Source organism: Saccopteryx bilineata, chromosome 3 (assembly GCF_036850765.1).
Source record: "Saccopteryx bilineata isolate mSacBil1 chromosome 3, mSacBil1_pri_phased_curated, whole genome shotgun sequence".
Classification (NCBI taxonomy): domain Eukaryota; kingdom Metazoa; phylum Chordata; class Mammalia; order Chiroptera; family Emballonuridae; genus Saccopteryx; species Saccopteryx bilineata.
In genome coordinates this window covers 310854446-310873463 of record NC_089492.1, presented here as the reverse complement: position 1 = coordinate 310873463, position 19018 = coordinate 310854446, and the positions used below count along the sequence as shown (strand labels likewise).

Sequence of the window (19018 nt, the reverse complement as noted above, 5' to 3'; positions counted from 1 at the left end):
TAAGCAACAACTTCCCATTTTTCCTCTTCCTGGCCGCTGGTAACCTCTAGCCACTGTCTGTCTCTGTGAATTTTCCTGTATAAACGGAATCCTACAATATGTGGTCTCTTGTGTCTGGCTTATAGTTTACTTTTCTTTTTTTTTAGAGAGAGAGAGACAGGAAGGGAGAGAGATGAGAAGCATCAACTCATAGTTGCTTCACTTTAGTTGTGCATGGATTGCTTCTCATTGTGCCTTGACTGGGATTGGACCTCAGGCTCAAATTGAGCCAGTGACCCTTTGCTCAAGCTGGTGACCTTTGTGCTCAAGCCAGTGACCTTGGGCTTCAATCCAAGAACCTTTGGGCTCAATCCAATGACCTTGGGATCCTGTTGATGATCTCATGCTCAAGCCAATGACCTCATGCTCAAGCCAGCGACCTCAGGATTTAGAAATGGTGACCTCAGCATTCTGGGTCAATGCTTTATCCACTGCACCATCACCAGTCAGGCCACTCAGTGTAATGTTTTCAGGGTTCATCCATGTGATAGAATGTGTCAATTTTGTTGCTTTCTACGGCTGAATAATGCTACATTGTGTGGATCTAGCACATTCTGTTCATTCACTCATCTGTTGAGGGGCACTTGGGTTGTCCCCCTTGGCTGTTGTGAATAGCGCTGAAAAGAAAATTGCTGTTCAAGCCCCTACTTTCAAATTGTTCAGTATGTGCCTAGGGATGGAATTTCTGGGTCACGTGGTGATTCTTTGTAGCTTTTTGCTTTCATTACCATTTTATACAATGAAAGTCTTAGAACCATGTTACTCTTTGAAAATTAGTTAATTCACTTGACTCAAGAGTTTCTGAAAATGGTGACAATATTTACCGGGGGAGGGGGGTTGTTATAAAGATGAATAATAACGGATAGCATAGCATCTGCTGTAATTGTTCAATCAACTGCAATTGTGAAGACATAAAACTTGCTTATTCCCAATGGTTCTGGAAAACTTGAACCCACTTTGAGGTAAATGGCCACGCACCCAGCTCCCTTCTGCTTCGTGACCTGGCTCGTGTGGCTCACATCTGAGCTGCTTTGGTCCTCACTCTGACACTTTGCCCAGTCAACACCCATATTCCTACTCAGGCCCGACCCCGGTTAGCACTCATTCTTTTTCTGTTTTGAAAAAATTCTTAATTAGGGTCATGAATTTTATAATGGATTTTATTTTTGGAGCAGTTTTTAGGTTTACAGCAAACTTGAACAGAAGCCACAGAATTCCCATGTACCCCCTGGCCCCACACATGCACAGTTTTCCCCATGATCAATGTGCCCCACCAGACTGAGACATTTGTTTCAAGTGATGACACTGACACCTCATTATCACCCACAGTCTATCCACTTTTGAATAAGGGGCCTAATTTCACACAGTGTACAAATAAGAGTGCATGCGAGGCTAGAATACTGGTTTCCCTATCCAAACCCCAGAACCAGAACCCTAAGTTATTTAAAGCCAGACCACCCTCAAATAGTATCTCAGAGGAGGGTCCTACCTCCCCCTGTCCCAACAAAAAAACGGTAGCTCCCGCCATGAGAACAGTCCCGCCTCTTCAGCCCCACCCCCAATCGATTTCAGTCACAATATTTCCAAACCCCATCCTTGTTGTAGTTCCAGGTCAGTGAACACCATTTCCTGCCAAATGCATCCGAGTCCCCGGTACATTCCCAGTAGATCATGCGTCTGTGCCAGAAGGGGAACACACATTTGGCGAAGTCTACAGAGAAGAAAGAAGCAATCAGAATAAGAAATCTTTTTTGTGCCTCCTCTTCATCATAATCAAAGGCATGTGCTAAAAGCCTCCTTTTCCAGGTAAAGTGTTGAAGTACTTGTATGTTTGGTGCAATGTGCTTGTTATACCATCAGAGAGCTGCACGTCTGTCACTCATTTCACAGTTTAATGGACTGTGCATTCCATTTGCTGAGCCCTCCCGAGGATCTCAACGCACCGCGGCTCCGGCCACCAGGGTTCTCACCGTGGGGACCAGAGACAAGAACTCACCTTCCTCAGCGCAGTACTTCCAATACCCCTGGTAAGTCTTGTTTAAGGAGCACCACATGTGTTTTGCATTGAACTTGACGCAGTCATAGAACATCCCGGTTTTATAGTAGAATGGAAAGACACACTTGCCACCTAGAAAAAATAAAAGTTCCTGCTCCGACTCTGGGGCGGGTGGTTCAGATGGGACAAAGTTACTGTCGCCCTACCTAAGGGCGCGATCGGGTACCAGAGGCCCCGCCTGCTTCTGCCAGGCGCTGCGCAGGCGCGCGGGGCGGGGCTGCGCGGCCTACCGCACAGGGTCTGTGTGGAAGCTCCCGTCCCACCTTGCTCCAGGGCATAAGCAGCCTTGAAATCCTCCTTAGCGCTTGGCCCCAGTTCCATAGATCTACCCTAAGCTAGAAACACAAATGTGGGTATGTATGTATTAAACAATTTCCCCTGTATCTCTTTTCTTCACCCTCTTCCATCTTCATGTATATCCATACACACACGTGCACACACACATACATGCACACAGGCACCCCCACGCACACAGACACACACAAGCACACATGTGCAAGCACACTCGCACATGCACACAAACACACATGCGCACATACACAGGCACACATGTGCATACACAGACACATATATGCACACACACAACATGTCCTGCTCACAAAAATTACAGGATATTTGATCACTACATATTCATTTTGAATATCCGCTAATTTTTATGAGCAGTATATATAGCCTGGTTTGTATCTTCCACATTTTTCCCCAGGCCCATAATGGAGAGCTCTATCCATCTATCTCTCTATAGACAGATATACATCTCCAGCTATATAACATATGACTGTACCTAATATATACATATACAAATGCACACAGACACAGATGTTCGTTCCTTCCGCAAAGGAACCATACATTATACCCATAACTGCAGCTTCTAACTTAACAGATTCTTTTAAACATATCCTTTTAGCTTTTGTAGCTCTAACTCCTTTCGAATGCTGGGTCATATTTCTGTGATCTGGATTTTGCCACAATTTAGTTGATATTTTTTTCCACCCATAAATTCCACCCAGCTTCAGCAAACATTCAACATATGTAGATCCTGTTAGGTTTAGGTCCAGGGATCCTTTAAATCCCAAGCCCCTGTAAAGCTCAAATTCCCCTCACCCAACTCGGAGCAACTTCTTCAGTAAGCATCTCCCTCACTCAAACTCCCCCTCCCCTTAAGCAATTCCCCCCCACCCGGTAAGGTTCTGAGAGATGTCCTTCGGACAAGGCCACCATGAGGGACCGAGGGTTGAGCAAGGCAGACAGTCTGTCTGTAACTAAGGTCTCAAATCAGGATATGCTAATCTAGGCATGTCCAGGTGCTGGCAACCCAGTGCCAGCTAATGCCTGCAGCAACCCCTATATCTAACACTCCCTCCCACAGCTCAGCGCTGACACCCTTTGCTGGTCGCAGTCCGCTTGCATCCAGACGCTTTTAAAATAAAATTCCCTTTTGGAACACACTAGCCTTGTGTTTTCTGTTGGGCCCACAGTTTCTAACTTTCAAATCCTTCTGCACTGACACATTTAATTCTGTAGAATGGAATCCCAAAGGCAACATTATTAAGTTAAAGAGCATGAGTATTTTTTAACAGATTTTTTTTTAAGAGAGGAAGGAAGAGAGTAAGAGATAGACAAGAACATCCATCTTTCCGTATGTGCCCTGACCGGGGATCGAACTGGCAACCTCTGCTTTAGGACAATGCTCTAACCAGAGCCAGAGTATGTGCATTTTTAACACTGATGGCAATTACTTTTTCAAAGGACAAGAACAATTCATCTTTCCCACTAATGCGCTCTTTTACCTGAATTTTCACTTGCATGAAATATTTATTCACTTTTTAAATGTTTACCTTTATAACAGGTGATTCTCATCTTGCTTTAAAAGGCCCCCTCCCTGGTCCTTAGGGCACACCTATAGTGTCCTACATTTTTTCTTAAATGATTTTGTTTCTTTTGCATTTAAAATTTGATTAGAGAGGAACTTAGTTTTACAGCTGACGCAGGAGGGGAGTGCAATTTACCATATTTCCCTATGTATAAGACGCACCTTAGTTTTAGGGCTCAAAATTTGGAAAAAAACGTATTACATAAAGTTATTGAACTTGTTTTATTCATCATAAAACTCATACAACTCCTCATCACTGTCAAAACTCCCATTTACTTGTCCTTATCTGTGTCTGATGACGAATCACTATCTTCAATGATGAGCACAAAAACAAGCGCAAAAAAGTGGGAAATGCAAGTAAAAAAAAATTTATAACCACTATATAAAATGCACCCAGTTTTTAGACCCCAAATTTTTCCCAAAAAAGTATATCTTATACATGGGGAAATACAGTAATTTGCTTCCGAGTAGCCGTTAAATAAGGACAAATGAATGATAAAATAAGCCACCGGTGCCTTTAAATACTATACATTTAAAAGTACAGTTAGAGTGTAATATCACACCCTGGATCCATTCTGAGCTTTCCATCAAGTATATTGAGGTTATTGGGGAGATAAGACACATGGCAGTAAAACGAGGAGGGTCGACAGCTGTCAGAATATATTCCTTATTATTGACTCTTTCTAGGCTGGTATCATGCTATTTATATGACTCTATTTATGGTTTGTTTAAATAGCTAATAACACAAGTGCTTCTCCATACTGGTACTACTTTTTTTAAAGATTTTATTTATTGATTTGAGAGAGAGAGAAAGGCGAGTGACGGAGGCAGGGAGGAGTGGGAAGCATCAGCTTGTTGCTTTCTGTATGTGCCTTGACCTGGCAGGCCAGGGTTTCGAACCGGCGACCTCAGCGTTCTGGGTCGGTGCTCTATACACTGAGCCACCACAGGCCAGGCTCGGCACTACTTTTGTTCATAATTTCCCTAATTATTATTGTACAGGTTTTTTATGAATTTTCATATCAGGTGTTCTCTCTGAAAACGGCAGAAATGTAAGTGTGACAGCAGACAGTGCCAGAGAAAGTCCGCCGAATTCTGTCCCCCACTTTTCCTCATCTATTTACAAGGTATTTGAATTGCATTTTTTGAAAGAAGAAAATGGGATTTTCTTTTTACCAGAAAAAGAAAATGCACTGATTTCCTCATTTTTACACTATGAAAAGAAAAGTTACTTTAATAGTAAACGTTTTATGATCAACTTACCCTTGACTTCTGGATAGTAAGGCATAGTTTCTGAAAAACAAAATTTGAAGCTGACATTTATTTCACTACTCTTACGTCTTCCAACCAAGAACATGGCATGGGCTTCTACCTTTTAGAGCTTGCTCTATGTTCTTTGCTATGATTTTATCATTCACTTCACATAAGTCCTGTACTTTTTTTTTTTTTTTTTTTTGGTGAGAGAGAAATGACAGACAGAGACAGACAAGAAGGGGGAGAAATGAGAAGCATCAACTTGTTAGTTGGAGCATTTTAGTTGTTCATTGATTACTTCTTTTTAATTTTTTAAAAAAGATTTTATTTGTTGATTTTAGAGAGAAGAGAGAGAGAAAGAGAAAGGCAAGGGAGAGGAGTGGAAAGCATCATCTTGTAGAAGTTGCTTCTCATATGTGCCTTGACCAGGCAAGCCCAGGGTTTCAAACTGGCAACCTCAGCTTTCCAGATAAACGCTTTATCCACTGTGCTGCCACAGGTCAGGCTGATTGCTTCTTATATGTGCTTTGGCTGGGGGGCTCCAGCAAAGCCAGTGACCTCTTGATCAAGCCAGTGACTTTGGGCTTCAAGCCAGTGACCCCTGAGCTCAAGCCAGCGGTTGTTTCTATGATCCCATTCTCAAGCTGGCAACCCTACACTCAAGCTGGTGAGCCTGTACTCAAGCTGGTGACCTTGGGTTTTGAACTTGGGTCCTCAGCATCCCAGGTCGATGCTCTATCCACTGTACCACCACCTGGTTAGGTAAGTCCTGCATGTTTCTTGCTGATTTAATTCCAAAGTGGTTGTTGTCATTGATATAAAGTGAAATGCTTCATTTTTCAACAATGTGTAGGAGGTCCTTACCAGCTGAGAGAAAAACTATTGACTTTGTTTCTCTTATATCTTGCCACATAGCCAGGTTCTTTCATTAAAACATGTAGTAATCTTTACTAATGTTCCTCAGAATTTTTTAGAGAGAGGAAGGGAGAGAAAAACAGAAAGGGAGAGAGAGAGAGAAGCATCCACTCATTGTTCTACATAGTTGTACACCTACTGATTGCTTCTCATAGGTGCTCTGACAGGGTCTAAAACCAGCGACCTCAGGATGGAGCTAGTGCACTGATTGGGGTTCAAACTGGTGCCCTCAGGATCAAGCTGGTGATCTCAGGATTGAACCAGTGACCTCAGTGTTCCGAAACGAGGTTCTATTCACTGTGCCACTGGCCAGGGCAAAGTTCACAATCATAAGAATTTTTCTGTAGGCTTATGCATGATTTTTTTTTTAACAATATCACATATGTTAGAGTACTCCCTCTCCCCAATAATGTTAACTAGTCCTAGTCAAAAGAGACTCCTCTGACCTCTGTACCTTCCTGGTTTTAGTTGGAATGGCATTTGGGTTAAGAGTGTTCATTTTAGCATGGTTAGTAAGAGTAAAAGAAATAGAAATCAATAAAAATATATCCATCACTAAGGGAATTTTAAAATAAAATAGAGCTTTATAGTATTATACAAGCATTAACAAAGATGAGATATAAAGAGATATGAAAAAGTTTGTACTTCACCTTTAGGTGACAAAACACATTTTCTATTTTTCTATAAGACTATTTTTGAACAAAGAAAATCACATTATAAAGTTGTATATAATGAAATATTTGATCACTCAAAAATATGAACAGGGGACTGGCCGGTTCATTCAGCAATAGTATCAGCCCAGCGTGTGGAGGTCCTGGGTTCGATTCCCGGACAGGGTACATAGGAGAGGCGCCTTATCCACCCCTCCCCCTCTCCTTCCTCTCTATCTCTCTCTTCCCCTCCCGCAGCCCAAGTTCCATTGGAGCAAAGTTGGCCGGGTTACTGAGAATGGCGGCATGGCCTCCACCTCAGGCACTAGAATGGCTCTGGTTGCAACAGAGCAACACCCCAAATGGGCAGAGCATTGCCCCCTAGTGGGCATATTGGGTGAATCCCAGTCAGGCGCATGCTGGAGTTTGTCTGTCTGCCTCCTTGCTTCTCACTTCAGAAAAATTAAAAAAAAAAAAATGAACAGTAACATTTTGATTGCTCTTTTCTTCTTTTTCCTTAACTATTTTTTTAAATTTTTTTTATTTATTTATTATTATTATTTATTTTTTTTTGTATTTTTCTGAAGCTGGAAATGGGGAGAGACAGTCAGACAGACTCCCGCATGCATCCGACCGGGATCCACCCAGCACGCCCACCAGGGGCAACGCTCTGCCCACCAGGGGGCGATGCTCTGCCCCTCCAGAGGGTCGCTCTACCGCATGACCAGAGCCACTCTAGCGCCTGGGGCAGAGGCCAAGGAGCCATCCCCAGCGCCCGGGCCATCTTTGCTCCAATGGAGCCTCGGCTGCGGGAGGGGAAGAGAGAGACAGAGAGGAAGGAGGGGGGGTGGAGAAGCAAATGGGCGCTTCTCCTATGTGCCCTGGCCGGGACTCGAACCCGGGTACCCCGCACGCCAGGCCGACACTCTACCGCTGAGCCAACTGGCCAGGGCCCTTAACTATTTTTTAATACAGGATGTACTTTTTCTTATATATAAAGACATAAAGTAGCAGTTTTTCATGAAAAATATGATTTTTACCAGGGAAAGAAATATTCAACAACTTCACATTGTATTGCAGAATTTTAAAAATTGTAATAAAAGAATGTTGATCAACTCACCTATAGTTGGTATAGTCTCACCTGAAAGACACAATTTTAAACAAATATTTATTTCACTGGATTTAGTCTTTGAAATAAAATATCTTTCCAAATTATATTTTAGTAAGAATAATAATATTTTTTAAAATGATGCATCTAAATTTCAATAGTGCTCATTTATTTATTTTTTTAATGAGAGAGGGAGACAGGCAGGAAGAGAGATGAAAAGCATCAACTCATAGTTGTGGCACCTTAGTTGTTCATTGATTGCTTTCTTATATGTGCCTTGACGGGGGGGGGCACTTCAGCAGAGCGAGTTACCCCTTGCTCAAGCCAGTGACCTTTGGGCTCAAGCCAGTGACCATGGGATCATGTTGATGAGTTCACCGTCAAAACGGCAACCCCAAGGTTTTGAGCCTGGGACCTCAGTATCCTAGGTTGACGCTCTCTATCCAATGCACCACCACTGGTCAGGCTAAAATTATTTTAAAACAACAACAAGGCCCTGGCCGGTTGGTTCAATGGTAGAGCGTCGGCCTGGCATGCGGGGGACCCAGGTTCGATTCCCGGCCAGGGCACATAGGAGAAGCGCCCATTTGCTTCTCCACCCCCCCTTCCTCTCTGTCTCTCTCTTCCCCTCCCGCAGCCAAGGCTCCATTGGAGCAAAGATGGCCCGGGCGCTGGGGATGGCTCCTTGGCCTCTGCCCCAGGCGCTAGAGTGGCTCTGGTCGCAGCAGAGCGATGCCCCGGAGGGACAGAGCGTCACCCCTGGTGGGCGTGCCGGGTGGATCCCGGTCGGGCGCATGCGGGAGTCTGTCCGACTGTCTCTTCCCATTTCCAGCTTCAGAAAAAAAACAAAAAAAACAAAAAAACAACAACAACAAAAAATGATTTATTTTTTCCACACTTTCTTAGAAAATTAACCACCTTATAATTGGAAAAACATGTTTTATCATTTCACCATTTCTTCCTGATTTGTTTGATTGTATTTCTTTTGGTATGTTCTGAAAGGTACAAGTTAAAGAAAAATGTATGCAGGTGTCCTTGGTTTTTAGAACAAGATCAAATTAGTTTTAGCAACTGTTAAAAAGAGTCTCTGCAGTTCAACTGCAAAGGCTTGTTGTGAGGACGAAGTGGAAAGTAGTTCAGAGCCCTCACAGTACACAGCGTATAGGAAGCACTCAGCATTGCTGATAATTTTATTGCAATGATAAAGATTTCTCTTCTTACAATAAACATTATTATTTTTCCCCTACCAGATGACTCACCCAAGTTTGCAATACATTTTCACAAGCCATAAAGAACCTATATCCACTAAAAATTGTTCTAGCATTCAAATTTGAGAGAGTTTAATAGCCCGCAAATATTGAAATGACAAGAAATCTCAAAAAGTGTATCCATTGTTCACAGTTGTTCAACTGTTCTTCTCTAAGACCAGAACACAGGCGGGATCTCAATGTGTGTGTACTTGCCTGTAGAGTTTGAACAGGCAAACTGTAAAAATTATGCAACTTTTCTTTTCCTAGGACAGGAAACACGCATGAAGAGGGAAGTGGGAGGCCCCCTACCAGTGTGGGGGATTCCAACAGGAGGACACATGAATAGAAATTGACGGTGCAGAGATGTAGCTAAAGAAATATGCTTTCTCAGAATCTGGTTCAAAGCCCAGTCATCACGAGCTAGCTGTGTGACTTTAGGAACATGACTCAGCCCCTTGGTGTCTCAGATTCTCTTCTATAAAATAAGGATGAGAATTTTACCTACCTCATGGGTTGCTATGAGAGACGGATGTATTATGTATATAAACTACTTAGAATGGTGTCTGGAACAAAGCAAGCCCTTACCTGATATCTGCTATTGTCATCCACAATGTTACAGCTACTAAACTATTGTCACCATCACCATCACTATCTTCATCGTCATCATCATCACCATTATTTCCTCACTGTTGTCTATCATTAGTAAGTTTTAGGCTAGCCTGACCAGGCCGTGGCCCAGTGGATAGAGTGTTGGACTGGGATGCGGAGGACCCAGGTTCAAGACCCCGAGGTCACCAGCTTGAGCACGGGCTCATCTGGTTTGAGCAAAGCTCACCAGCTTGGATTCAAGGTCACTGGCTTGAGCAAGAGATTACTTGGTCTGCTGTAGCCCCACGGTCAAGGCACATATGAGAAAGCAATCAATGAACAACTAAGGTGTCTCAGCGAAAAACTGATGATCGATGCTTCTCATCTCTCTCCGTTCCTGTCTGTCCCTATCTATCCCTCTCTCTGACTCTCTCTCTGTCTCTGTAAAAAAAAACAACAACCCCAAAAAGCAAAACAAACAAACAAAATTCAGCTGGTCTTCAGGGAAGGCACAGTGGTGTTTCTGATATGGAACACAATGTGTTTTGTTTTGTTTTGTTTTGTTTTACGGAGACAGAGAGTGAGTCAGAGAGAGAGATAGATAGGGACAGACAGACAGGAACAGAGAGAGATGAGAAGCATCAATCATCAGTTTTTTGTTGTGACACCCTAGTTGCTCATTGATTGCTTTCTCACATGTGCCCTGACTGTGGGCCCTCAGCAGACCAAGTAACCCCTTGCTCGAGCCAGCGACCCTAGATTCAAGCCAGTGAGCTTTTGCTCAAACCAGATGAGCCCGCACTCAAGCTGGCAACCTCGGGGTCTCTAACCTGGGTCCTCCGCATCCCAGTTGGACGCTGTATACATTGCACCACCACCTGGTCAGGTGTGCTCCTGACTCTGGATGGCACCTTATTATCTGCAGGCTGGGTTGCTGTGGGCAAGTGGTCATCACCACCTGCCCTGACTGTGACTATAGTCACAAGGCCAGTGTCCAAATTTGTAGTATGCATGTCACTGGCTCAAAAGAAACTTCCAGAGACAACAACGAGACCCCATGAACCTCCAAAAGCAGGTGCTTGGAAGAGCAGGAGAGAGTGACTAACGACCATGCTTCTCATTCTCAAAAGTAGGTTAACGCCTCCTACGAACGTGCCCGGGACCAGCAGCGCTGAATTCTCTTAGGTGTTGTTTCAACAAATGCTGTCGTCACTAACTCTTGACAGCACCAGAATAATATGCGGAAAAACATGACTCTGACAAACCAGGAGCCAAACGCTAACACGAGAAATCTAGGGCCATCTTAACCAGGTTCCTTCACTTACATGTTCTTTTTTCTGTACATACAGAAGTGGTATTTCATTTCAAATGTCTTTGTCCAAGTCAGAGCGTTCTTTTTCAATAAACATAAAATAAACATTTTAACTTATAAGAAAGGAATGATCAAAGTTACCCAAAGAGCATCTTTTCCTTTTTTCTGTGTTTTTTTTAAACATCAATCAACTCCATGTTTGATTTGTTTGTTTGTTTTTTAAAGACTTTATTTATTCATTTTAGAGAGGAGAGAAGGAGGAGAGAGAGAGAGAGAGTGAGTGAGTGAGAGAGGAGGGGAGGAGCAGGAAGCATCAACTCCCATATGTGCCTTGACCAGGTAATCCCAGGGTTTTGAAGCGGCGACCTCAGCATTCCAGGTTGACGCTTTATCCACTGCGCCACCACAGGTCAGGCTGATTTGTTTTTTCAACGCAAAAATGGCCTGAAGAATACTTAAAGCTGCAGATGCACGATCATGGGCCCCTGCCATTTTATAGAAATATGGTTTTCATGGCCTTGGCCAATTGGCTCAGTGGCAGAGCATCGGCCTGGTGTGTGAATGTCCCGAGTTCAATTCCCGGTCAGGGCACACAGGAGAAGTGCCCATCTGTTTCTCCACCCCTCTTTTTCTCCCCCCCTCCCCCTCCTGCAGTCATGGCTCAATTGGAGCAAGTTGGCCCTGGGTGCTGAGGATGGTTCCATGGCCTCTACCTCAGGTGCTAAGAAGAGCTTGGTTGCTGAGCAATGGACCAACATCTCAGATAGGCAGAGTATCACCCCCTAGTGGACTTACCAGGTGTATCCTGGTCCAGGTGCATGCGGGAGTCTGTTTCTGCCTCTCCTCCTCCCACTGAATTTTAAAAAAAATGGTTTTCACAAGTATGGATAATCCTCATCAATCAAAATATCTTCTGTTGTCACTTTATTGTTGTTAAAAGCAACATGATTTTGATAAAGAAATAAGACAAACTTTTAAAAACTTAATTTCATTTCCAAAACCTCTACAGGAGGCATTTAAAATGTATTGGAATGAAGGGCGACACATGGTTATTAAGTAACACAACTTCTGTCAAGAATTTTCCAGTTGACACTCCTAATCTTTCTTTTGTTGTTATATTGATTTTTTAAAAATGTTTATTTTATTGATTTGAAAGAGAGGAAGGAAGAGAGCAGGAGAGAGACAGGAACACCTGTTCCTGTATGTGCCCTGACCGGGAATCGAACCAGGAACCTTTGCTCTTTAGAACGATGCAATCGAGCTATTTAAAAGGCCAGGGCATTTTAAGAAAAGAGTTTATTATTTATTGATTTTAGAGAGAAAGGCAGCGAGAGAGGAGTGGGATGCATCAATTCCTAGTTGCTTCTCGTATGTGCCTTGACCCAGCAAGCCCTGGGTTTCCAACAGATGCCCTCAGCGTTCCAGGTTGATGCTTTATCCACTGCATCACCACAGGTCAAGCAACATTCTTAATCTTTCATTTTAATTACCTGAGCCTTTTAGGGGGCTTTGTTTTGTCTTTAAAATCTATCAGTGGATCATGCCTAACTGGAGATACCTGAAAAGTATAGAGAGCATCTTTTTCTTTCTTAGAGCACATGAAATAAGGGTGACATCTCAGACTTGATGACATAGGCAGTAGATGTGCCCAACCCCAGACACTGTCACAGAGCTCCTCACCTTGGTAGCGGTAGACGACCGCACCGACCACACCGGGGAGCCGAAAGACCCAGACCAGCAGGAGCCCGGCGTGCAGCAGCGACATGCTCCTCCTTCGGGGACTGCAGGCTGCGCTCAGCCTCAGGACTTTCAGCCACACCCCTCACCTAGCCCTCCCTCCCCCCTTCTCCCCCCTCTCTCTCCCTCTCCCTCCCTCTCCCTCCCCTTTTTTTCTCCATTGTCAGCAGCTCCTCCTCTCCCCTACCCGTCTAATATTCTTTCTTCTTCGCATCTCCTTTCTCCTCTTCTGTCTCCATTTTCTCCTCCTCCTGTTCTCTCCCACCCCCTCTCTCCACTCTTCTCCCTTCTCCACTGTCTCCCTCTTCTCTACCGTCTTCTTCTCCCTCCCTGTCCTGCTTCCTTCCTTTTTCCTCCTCTTTCTTTTGCTTTTTCACCTTTCCTCCCTCCCCCTTTCTGCCCCAAAGAGGTGTCCGAAAGCCAGGGCTGGAGTCCCAGGAGAGGCTCGGAGAGCTAGCTGCTGGGGAAACAGGTGCGCTGTCAGGCACCAGCCCTGCAGGAGTGCCCCGCCAGACTCAGTGGGGGACCCTGTTCGCTGGCCGCTTGCCGCCCTTGGTGACTCGCCTCAGGGGCTGCCTGGGGCCTGGCAGCTCTCAGGAGTAAGTCATGCAGGGTTTATGGTCACTGACATTTCCAACTCTGAAAAGTAAAGATTAATTGTGAATTCTGAAACACACCCTCTTGTATTCCTAATTAAGATTTTTTAAAAGATGAAAGCATTTCTATCATTTTGTCTCCATTCTTTTTTTACCTAAGAATTTCCTTTTGAGAAATGACGTCTGCTGCCCTTACACAATGGTTTTTTGGTTTTTGGTTTTTGTTTGTTTCTTTCTTTGTTTTTGAGAGGGGGGGGGCAGGGAGAGAGAGATAAGAACATCGAGCTGCTCCTGTATGTGCCCTGACCAGGGAACCGAACTGTCAACCTCCATGCTCCTGGACAATGCTCCAACCAACCAAGCTATCCGGCCAGGGCTTAATTTTTTTTATTGATTGATTTTTAGAGAGAGAAAGGGCAGAGGGTGAAGGGAAGCATTCACTTGCTGTTCCACTCAGTCATGCATTCACTGGTTGATTCCTGTGTGTGCCCTGACCAGGGATCAAGCCCTCAGCCTTGTCATTTCCAGACAATGCTCTTAACCAACTGAGGTAACCTGCTGGGGCTACTGGTCTAATTTCTACATATAACGTATATAAGGTTCACTTGGCAGTATATCTAAAATACGGACTCATATTTAAAGGTGAATATTAATATAATAAAATGAATTTAAAATGTGTCTTTTTAGCATTGTTGAGCTTATGCATAGTAAAAATGAAAATAGCCTAAATAATCTCAATGCATTCAGGCATTCCAGAAAAGATAATGAATGAGGCTATTGGACTGTCTGGCCAAAGGCCAAGGTCACGAGACATTCAGGTCAGAATGAGACAGAGAGAGACTGAACAAAACTCAGAGACAGAGAAAGAAATAGAAAGAGACAGGGAAAAGAGAAAGAAAGAGGGAGGGAAGATGAAAAAGGGTACAAGAGAGACAGAGACAGAGACCAAGAAAATGCAGAAAGGGAACCTCCATGTAAGAAAATTCAGCCTCAGGCCCTGGCTGGTTAGCTCAGTGGTAGAGCATTGACCTGGTGTGTGGAAGTCCCAGGTTTGATTCCTGGTCAGGGCACACAGGAGAAACGACCATCTGTTTCTCCACCCCTCTCCTTCTTCTCTCTCTCTTTGTCTCTCTCTCTCTTCCCCTCCTGCAGCCATGACTTGATTGGTTTGAGCACATCTGCCCCGGGTGCTAAGGATAGCTCTGTGGAGCTTTCACCTCAGACACTAAAAATAGCTCAGTTGAGAGCATCAGCCCCAGATGGGGTTGCTGGCTGGATCTCAGTTGGGGCGCATGTGGGAATCTTCTTCTCTATCTCCCCTCCTCTCACTTGGAAAAGAAGAAAAAAAATCAACCTCAAAACCTCTGACTCTGGAAACACCCTAGCCTGGGAAATGAGAATATGACCAAAGGGACATTAAAATGAGACCCCAAACACACTGCCTCAAGCCCCACTGTCCCTACCAACTGGCTGTGTGGCTTTTGGCAAGTCCCTCAGCACATCAGTGCCTCAATTTCCTCATGTATAATTTTCTCATCTATAAAACCAAGGAGTCCTGTTTGGGATCAGTGGTGCCATTGGGTGAAGCTGCACGGTGTCCACCATGAAAGGTACCAAGAGAGGACTTATGGATGTTTAACAATTTTTTTCAGAATGGTAGAATAGAATTTCAACATGAGGAAAACCCAGATGATGCATTTCAGAGAGCTAGTTTTGATTCTCCCACACTTCCCTTCACATAGAAAATTCTGGAGCTCTTGGTATTCAACCTAAGCCAGCGGTCTTCCTGCAGCTGACCGTGGAGGAGCCCTTTCTCCTCTGTTTACGAAGATTCCTGCCCACAACTCCAGCCCCCACAAAAGTCCATTAATGCACTCATGACTGAATTTTATGGGCCTCATGGATACTTCTGAGCTCACCTGGCGACATCATTAACCACGGGCCATCCCATCCAAGCTTCCCCAATATGACCACTCACAGAACTCCTTGGGGAGCTCCCATCTGGTGCTACAGACAGGTTGGGGCCAAATCATCGGGCCAATCCCCAGATAACCCAGAAATCGTGGGAGCAGAACCTTAGAGCAGGCTCGTGGAGATAGCTAGGGCAAGAAGGACTCTCTCAAAGGTACAACTCAACCTGGAAACCTGGGCAGGAGGGAGAAGCAAGGTTCCCTGGGGGGTTGGGGCAGGGCCACAGCAAGGAAGGAGGTACCAGAGCAGCACTGTCCATGAAAGGAAACATAACATGAGCATCTATAGCACTGTATGTTTTACACTAGCCACACTTTTTTTAAGTAAAAAGAAACAGATACAATTTGTTCTAATAACCTGTTTTATAAAATCATAATATTGCAAATACTATTGTTTCAACAGGTAATCAACACAAGAAATTACTGAGGGATTTACATTCTTTTCTCACACTTTATTTTCAGAGTCCAGTATGTATTTTACATTTATTTTACTCATATGACAATTAGAACTCACCACATTTGAGGTGCTGGAGAGCCGCAGTGGCTGCTGGCCGCCATGCTGGCCAGCGACACTCCAGAGCTCTGGGAAGGAAGCGTCAGGGAACAGGAAGGCAGCTTCGGGGGCAGAGTGAGTCTTTTCTTTGAAAAAATTTATCAATTGATTTGAGGGAAGAGAGAGAGAAGGAGAGAAGGAAAGCATCAACTCTATATTTGTTCCACCTTGTTGTGCACTCACTGATTGTTTCTTGTTCTCACTGATGGGACATCTAACCTGTGACTTTGACACACTGGGAGGATGCTTTATGCACTGAGCCATCAGCCAGGGCTGATTTCTTTTTAAAAGAAATTTGAAGGACTGGGAGTCTGTCTGTATCCTACGTTTGAGGACAGGAGATGGGAGAGAAGGGAGCTCATCTGGACAAATTGCCTGTTAAGCTCTTGGTGGTGAATTAATATCTCTGTGGTTTCCATGAGTCTTTGCACTGTCCCTAGAAGGCAGATTTTCAGCCTTCTTCATCTTGCGACACACATAAACTAATTATCACAATTCTCCGGCACACCAAACATATATTCTAGGTTTTGCTGATCAGACCAAAAAAAAAAAGAGAGAGAGAGAGAGAGATAGGTATAATTTTGAATCATTCACACCAGACAACTCTTGTGTGTTGACTGTTGTCATTTTTTTATTTGACGATCTAAGGGAAAGGAGGTCTGTGCCCCTGGCGAAATAGTCAGGTATCGCATGTTTTTAAAATTCTTGCAGCACAGCCTGACCAGGTGGTGGCGCAGTGGATAGAGCATCGGACTGGGATGCCGAGGACCCAGGTTCGAGACCCCGAGGTCGCCAGCTTGAGCGCGGGCTCATCTGGTTTGAGCAAAGCTCACCAACTTGTACCCAAGGTCACTCACTCGAGCAAGGGATTACTCGGTCTGCTGAAGGCCCACGGTCAAGGCACATATGAGAAAGCAATCAACAAACAACTAGGTGTTGCAATGCGCAATGAAAAACTAATGATTGATGCTTCTCATCTCTGCGTTCCTGTCTGTCTGTCCCTGTCTATCCCTCTCTCTGACTCTGTCTCTGCAAAAAAAAAAAAAAAAAAAAAATTCTTGCAGCACAGCAGTTGAAAATCGCTGCTCTGAAGTCAGGCTCATTCTTCCTGTTTTCTGAAGGAGAAAGTTGAGATTCAGAGAGATCTTCCTGTGGTCCTGTCGCATCTCTCCAAAGGCAGCCTGAATACATACTAGAGGAGGTGTGTGCGTGTGTGTGTGGGGGGGGGGTCTCACACTGAGGTGTGTTTCAGCTGTGAAGCTGTTCGCTGCTGAGGAGAGGGCATTAGAGTACACACTGTACTACATCGACCTCGTCCTGCGAGCTCCTGAAGTTCTCGCGATACCTTCTGTAGTGAGATTATTCGCTCCACTTAACATATAAGAACATAGAAAACTGGTGGTCGGAGAGCTGAACGGACCTTCCCAAGGTCGGTTCTCAAGATGCAGCTTGGAAGGTTTTGGTGAGATAGGCATAGAGCATGCAACTGTAGGAGGTAAGAATTTTAGAGCAACTGGCAAAATGAGCCTCTTTCCTGTCCTTATCTGGCAGTCATTAACATATGACTGTACGCCAGCCCTCTGCCTTTTGCAAAGAACTTCTCAGCATCTATGGCCCTTGTAATAAGATACTGAGGCGGGTTTTACTCGCCCACATTCTGTGACTGGGAAGATGGCACCCACACCTGACCGTGATTTGTCTCCAAAGCCACAGTTCCCGTCTGTCTCACCAGCCAACAACGTGGTGACCATGGCAGGATGCCAGCCCCGACTACCCCACGGCCAGACACAAAGCGTCCTCTGAGTGTGTGAACATCCTCAGTCCTAAACAGAATGTTACAGACGTGAGTGTCTGGTTATCAAGGCTCGCTTCACAGTTCAATCATTGTCTTGAAATGCCTCTGAGATATTGTCTATTAATACCCAAGACTTAATCCAAGTAGACTCATTAATATTCCAGAATGCCAGTCTATATCAACTCCTCTCATTTGCATAAAATCTTTATAGCACGAAGAAGCAAGCCACACAACTATCTGGCTGGTGAGTGGGGAAGCATCCCAGGTTCAAAGAGGAGAAAGTGCAAAGGCCCTGTGGTTGAGCCAACTCAGCTTGTACAAGAAATAGTGAAAGGCCAGTGTGCTGCAATAGACCCAGGGAGGGGAAAGTGAGAATTGACCGGCTTTGAGGGTAAGGCCATGGTGAGAGTTGTGAATTTTATTATAAACCTGGTGGAGAATTTTGAATTAATGAATGTCGCCTATCTCCACCTTATCCCCCCAAGGGTTTCCAGTTGCATTTAGAATATAAAGAAGGCCCTACGATGCCCGGCCCCGCCCACCTCACCAAGCACCTCCCTGGCCTCCCTCTTTTTTGCTCATGGCCCCAGACACACCAGTTTGACTTGTTCCTTAAATACAACTAGTTCTTTTCCATCTCCAGCTCTGCCCAGATGAGCCCCACAGACCTCAGCTCCTTTCATGTCTGCCTCATCCTCCTCTTCCTCCAGGTCTCTGTTTTACACACCATTTTCTCAGATGTGCTTCCCCTGACCTCCCAATCAAGAGCAACCTTGCCACAGTCATTCCTACCACAGCCTCTGGCCTTTGCTTCGTGGCAATGATCACAATGCAGAGTTACACATCTGTCTCTGGTCCTTTCATTTCCTGCCTGGGGTCTTCACAGACAGCCCAGTGACACTGGGGACCACGCCTGGCTCGCATGCTGCTCTGTGCTCTCCACCTAGCCCTGCACCCCACACGCTGTCAGTGCCCAGTAAATACGTACTTGTTCCTGACGAGTGCATAAAACCATGCACCAAGAGAGATCTTACAGCTGGCTTCAGGGCTGGACCGGGATGACGTCAGAGGCTGGGGTATCAGTCAGGGGACCATGCCAGCTGTGTAGTGAGAGGTGGCAGAAGCCTGATTTTGGTCGGTAGTAGCAGAGACAGAAAAAGGAATGGATTCTAGAGCTGTTCAGAAAGTAGAGTCAAACTTGGCTTTGATGGTCAAAGGGAGGGGACAAGGAGAGCGAAGCTTGACTTTTCAGGGTGATAAGTTGGGAGGTTGGGAAAAACATGTTCTTCCTCTTTTCAGGCTGCCATAACAGAAATACGACGGCC

General features: G+C 44.8%; 1 protein-coding gene across 1 annotated transcript; it reads right to left on the bottom strand.

Annotated features, from left to right (window-relative positions):
• Window positions 1-1227: 1227 nt before the first annotated feature.
• Window positions 1228-12783, bottom strand: LOC136329305 (binder of sperm protein homolog 1-like). The gene is made up of 5 exons (XM_066265295.1): window positions 12723-12783; window positions 7905-7925; window positions 5229-5258; window positions 2036-2167; window positions 1228-1750 (listed from the first exon to the last, which is right to left on the bottom strand). The coding sequence occupies exons 3-5, from the start codon at window positions 5251-5253 to the stop codon at window positions 1608-1610; spliced, it is 300 nt and encodes a 99-aa protein (XP_066121392.1). The 5' UTR covers window positions 5254-5258; window positions 7905-7925; window positions 12723-12783; the 3' UTR covers window positions 1228-1607.
• Between the last annotated feature and the right edge of the window lie 6235 nt (window positions 12784-19018).

Excerpts from the sequence above, each read along its gene's own strand:
- LOC136329305 (XM_066265295.1), bottom strand. The coding sequence starts at position 5,253 with ATGCCTTACTATCCAGAAGTCAAGG. Across the intron at positions 2,168-5,228 it reads TTACTATCCAGAAGTCAAGG|GTGGCAAGTGTGTCTTTCCA; the intron begins GTAAGTTGATCA and ends TATTTTTTCTAG. Across the intron at positions 1,751-2,035 it reads GAAGTACTGCGCTGAGGAAG|ACTTCGCCAAATGTGTGTTC; the intron begins GTGAGTTCTTGT and ends TCTTCTCTGTAG.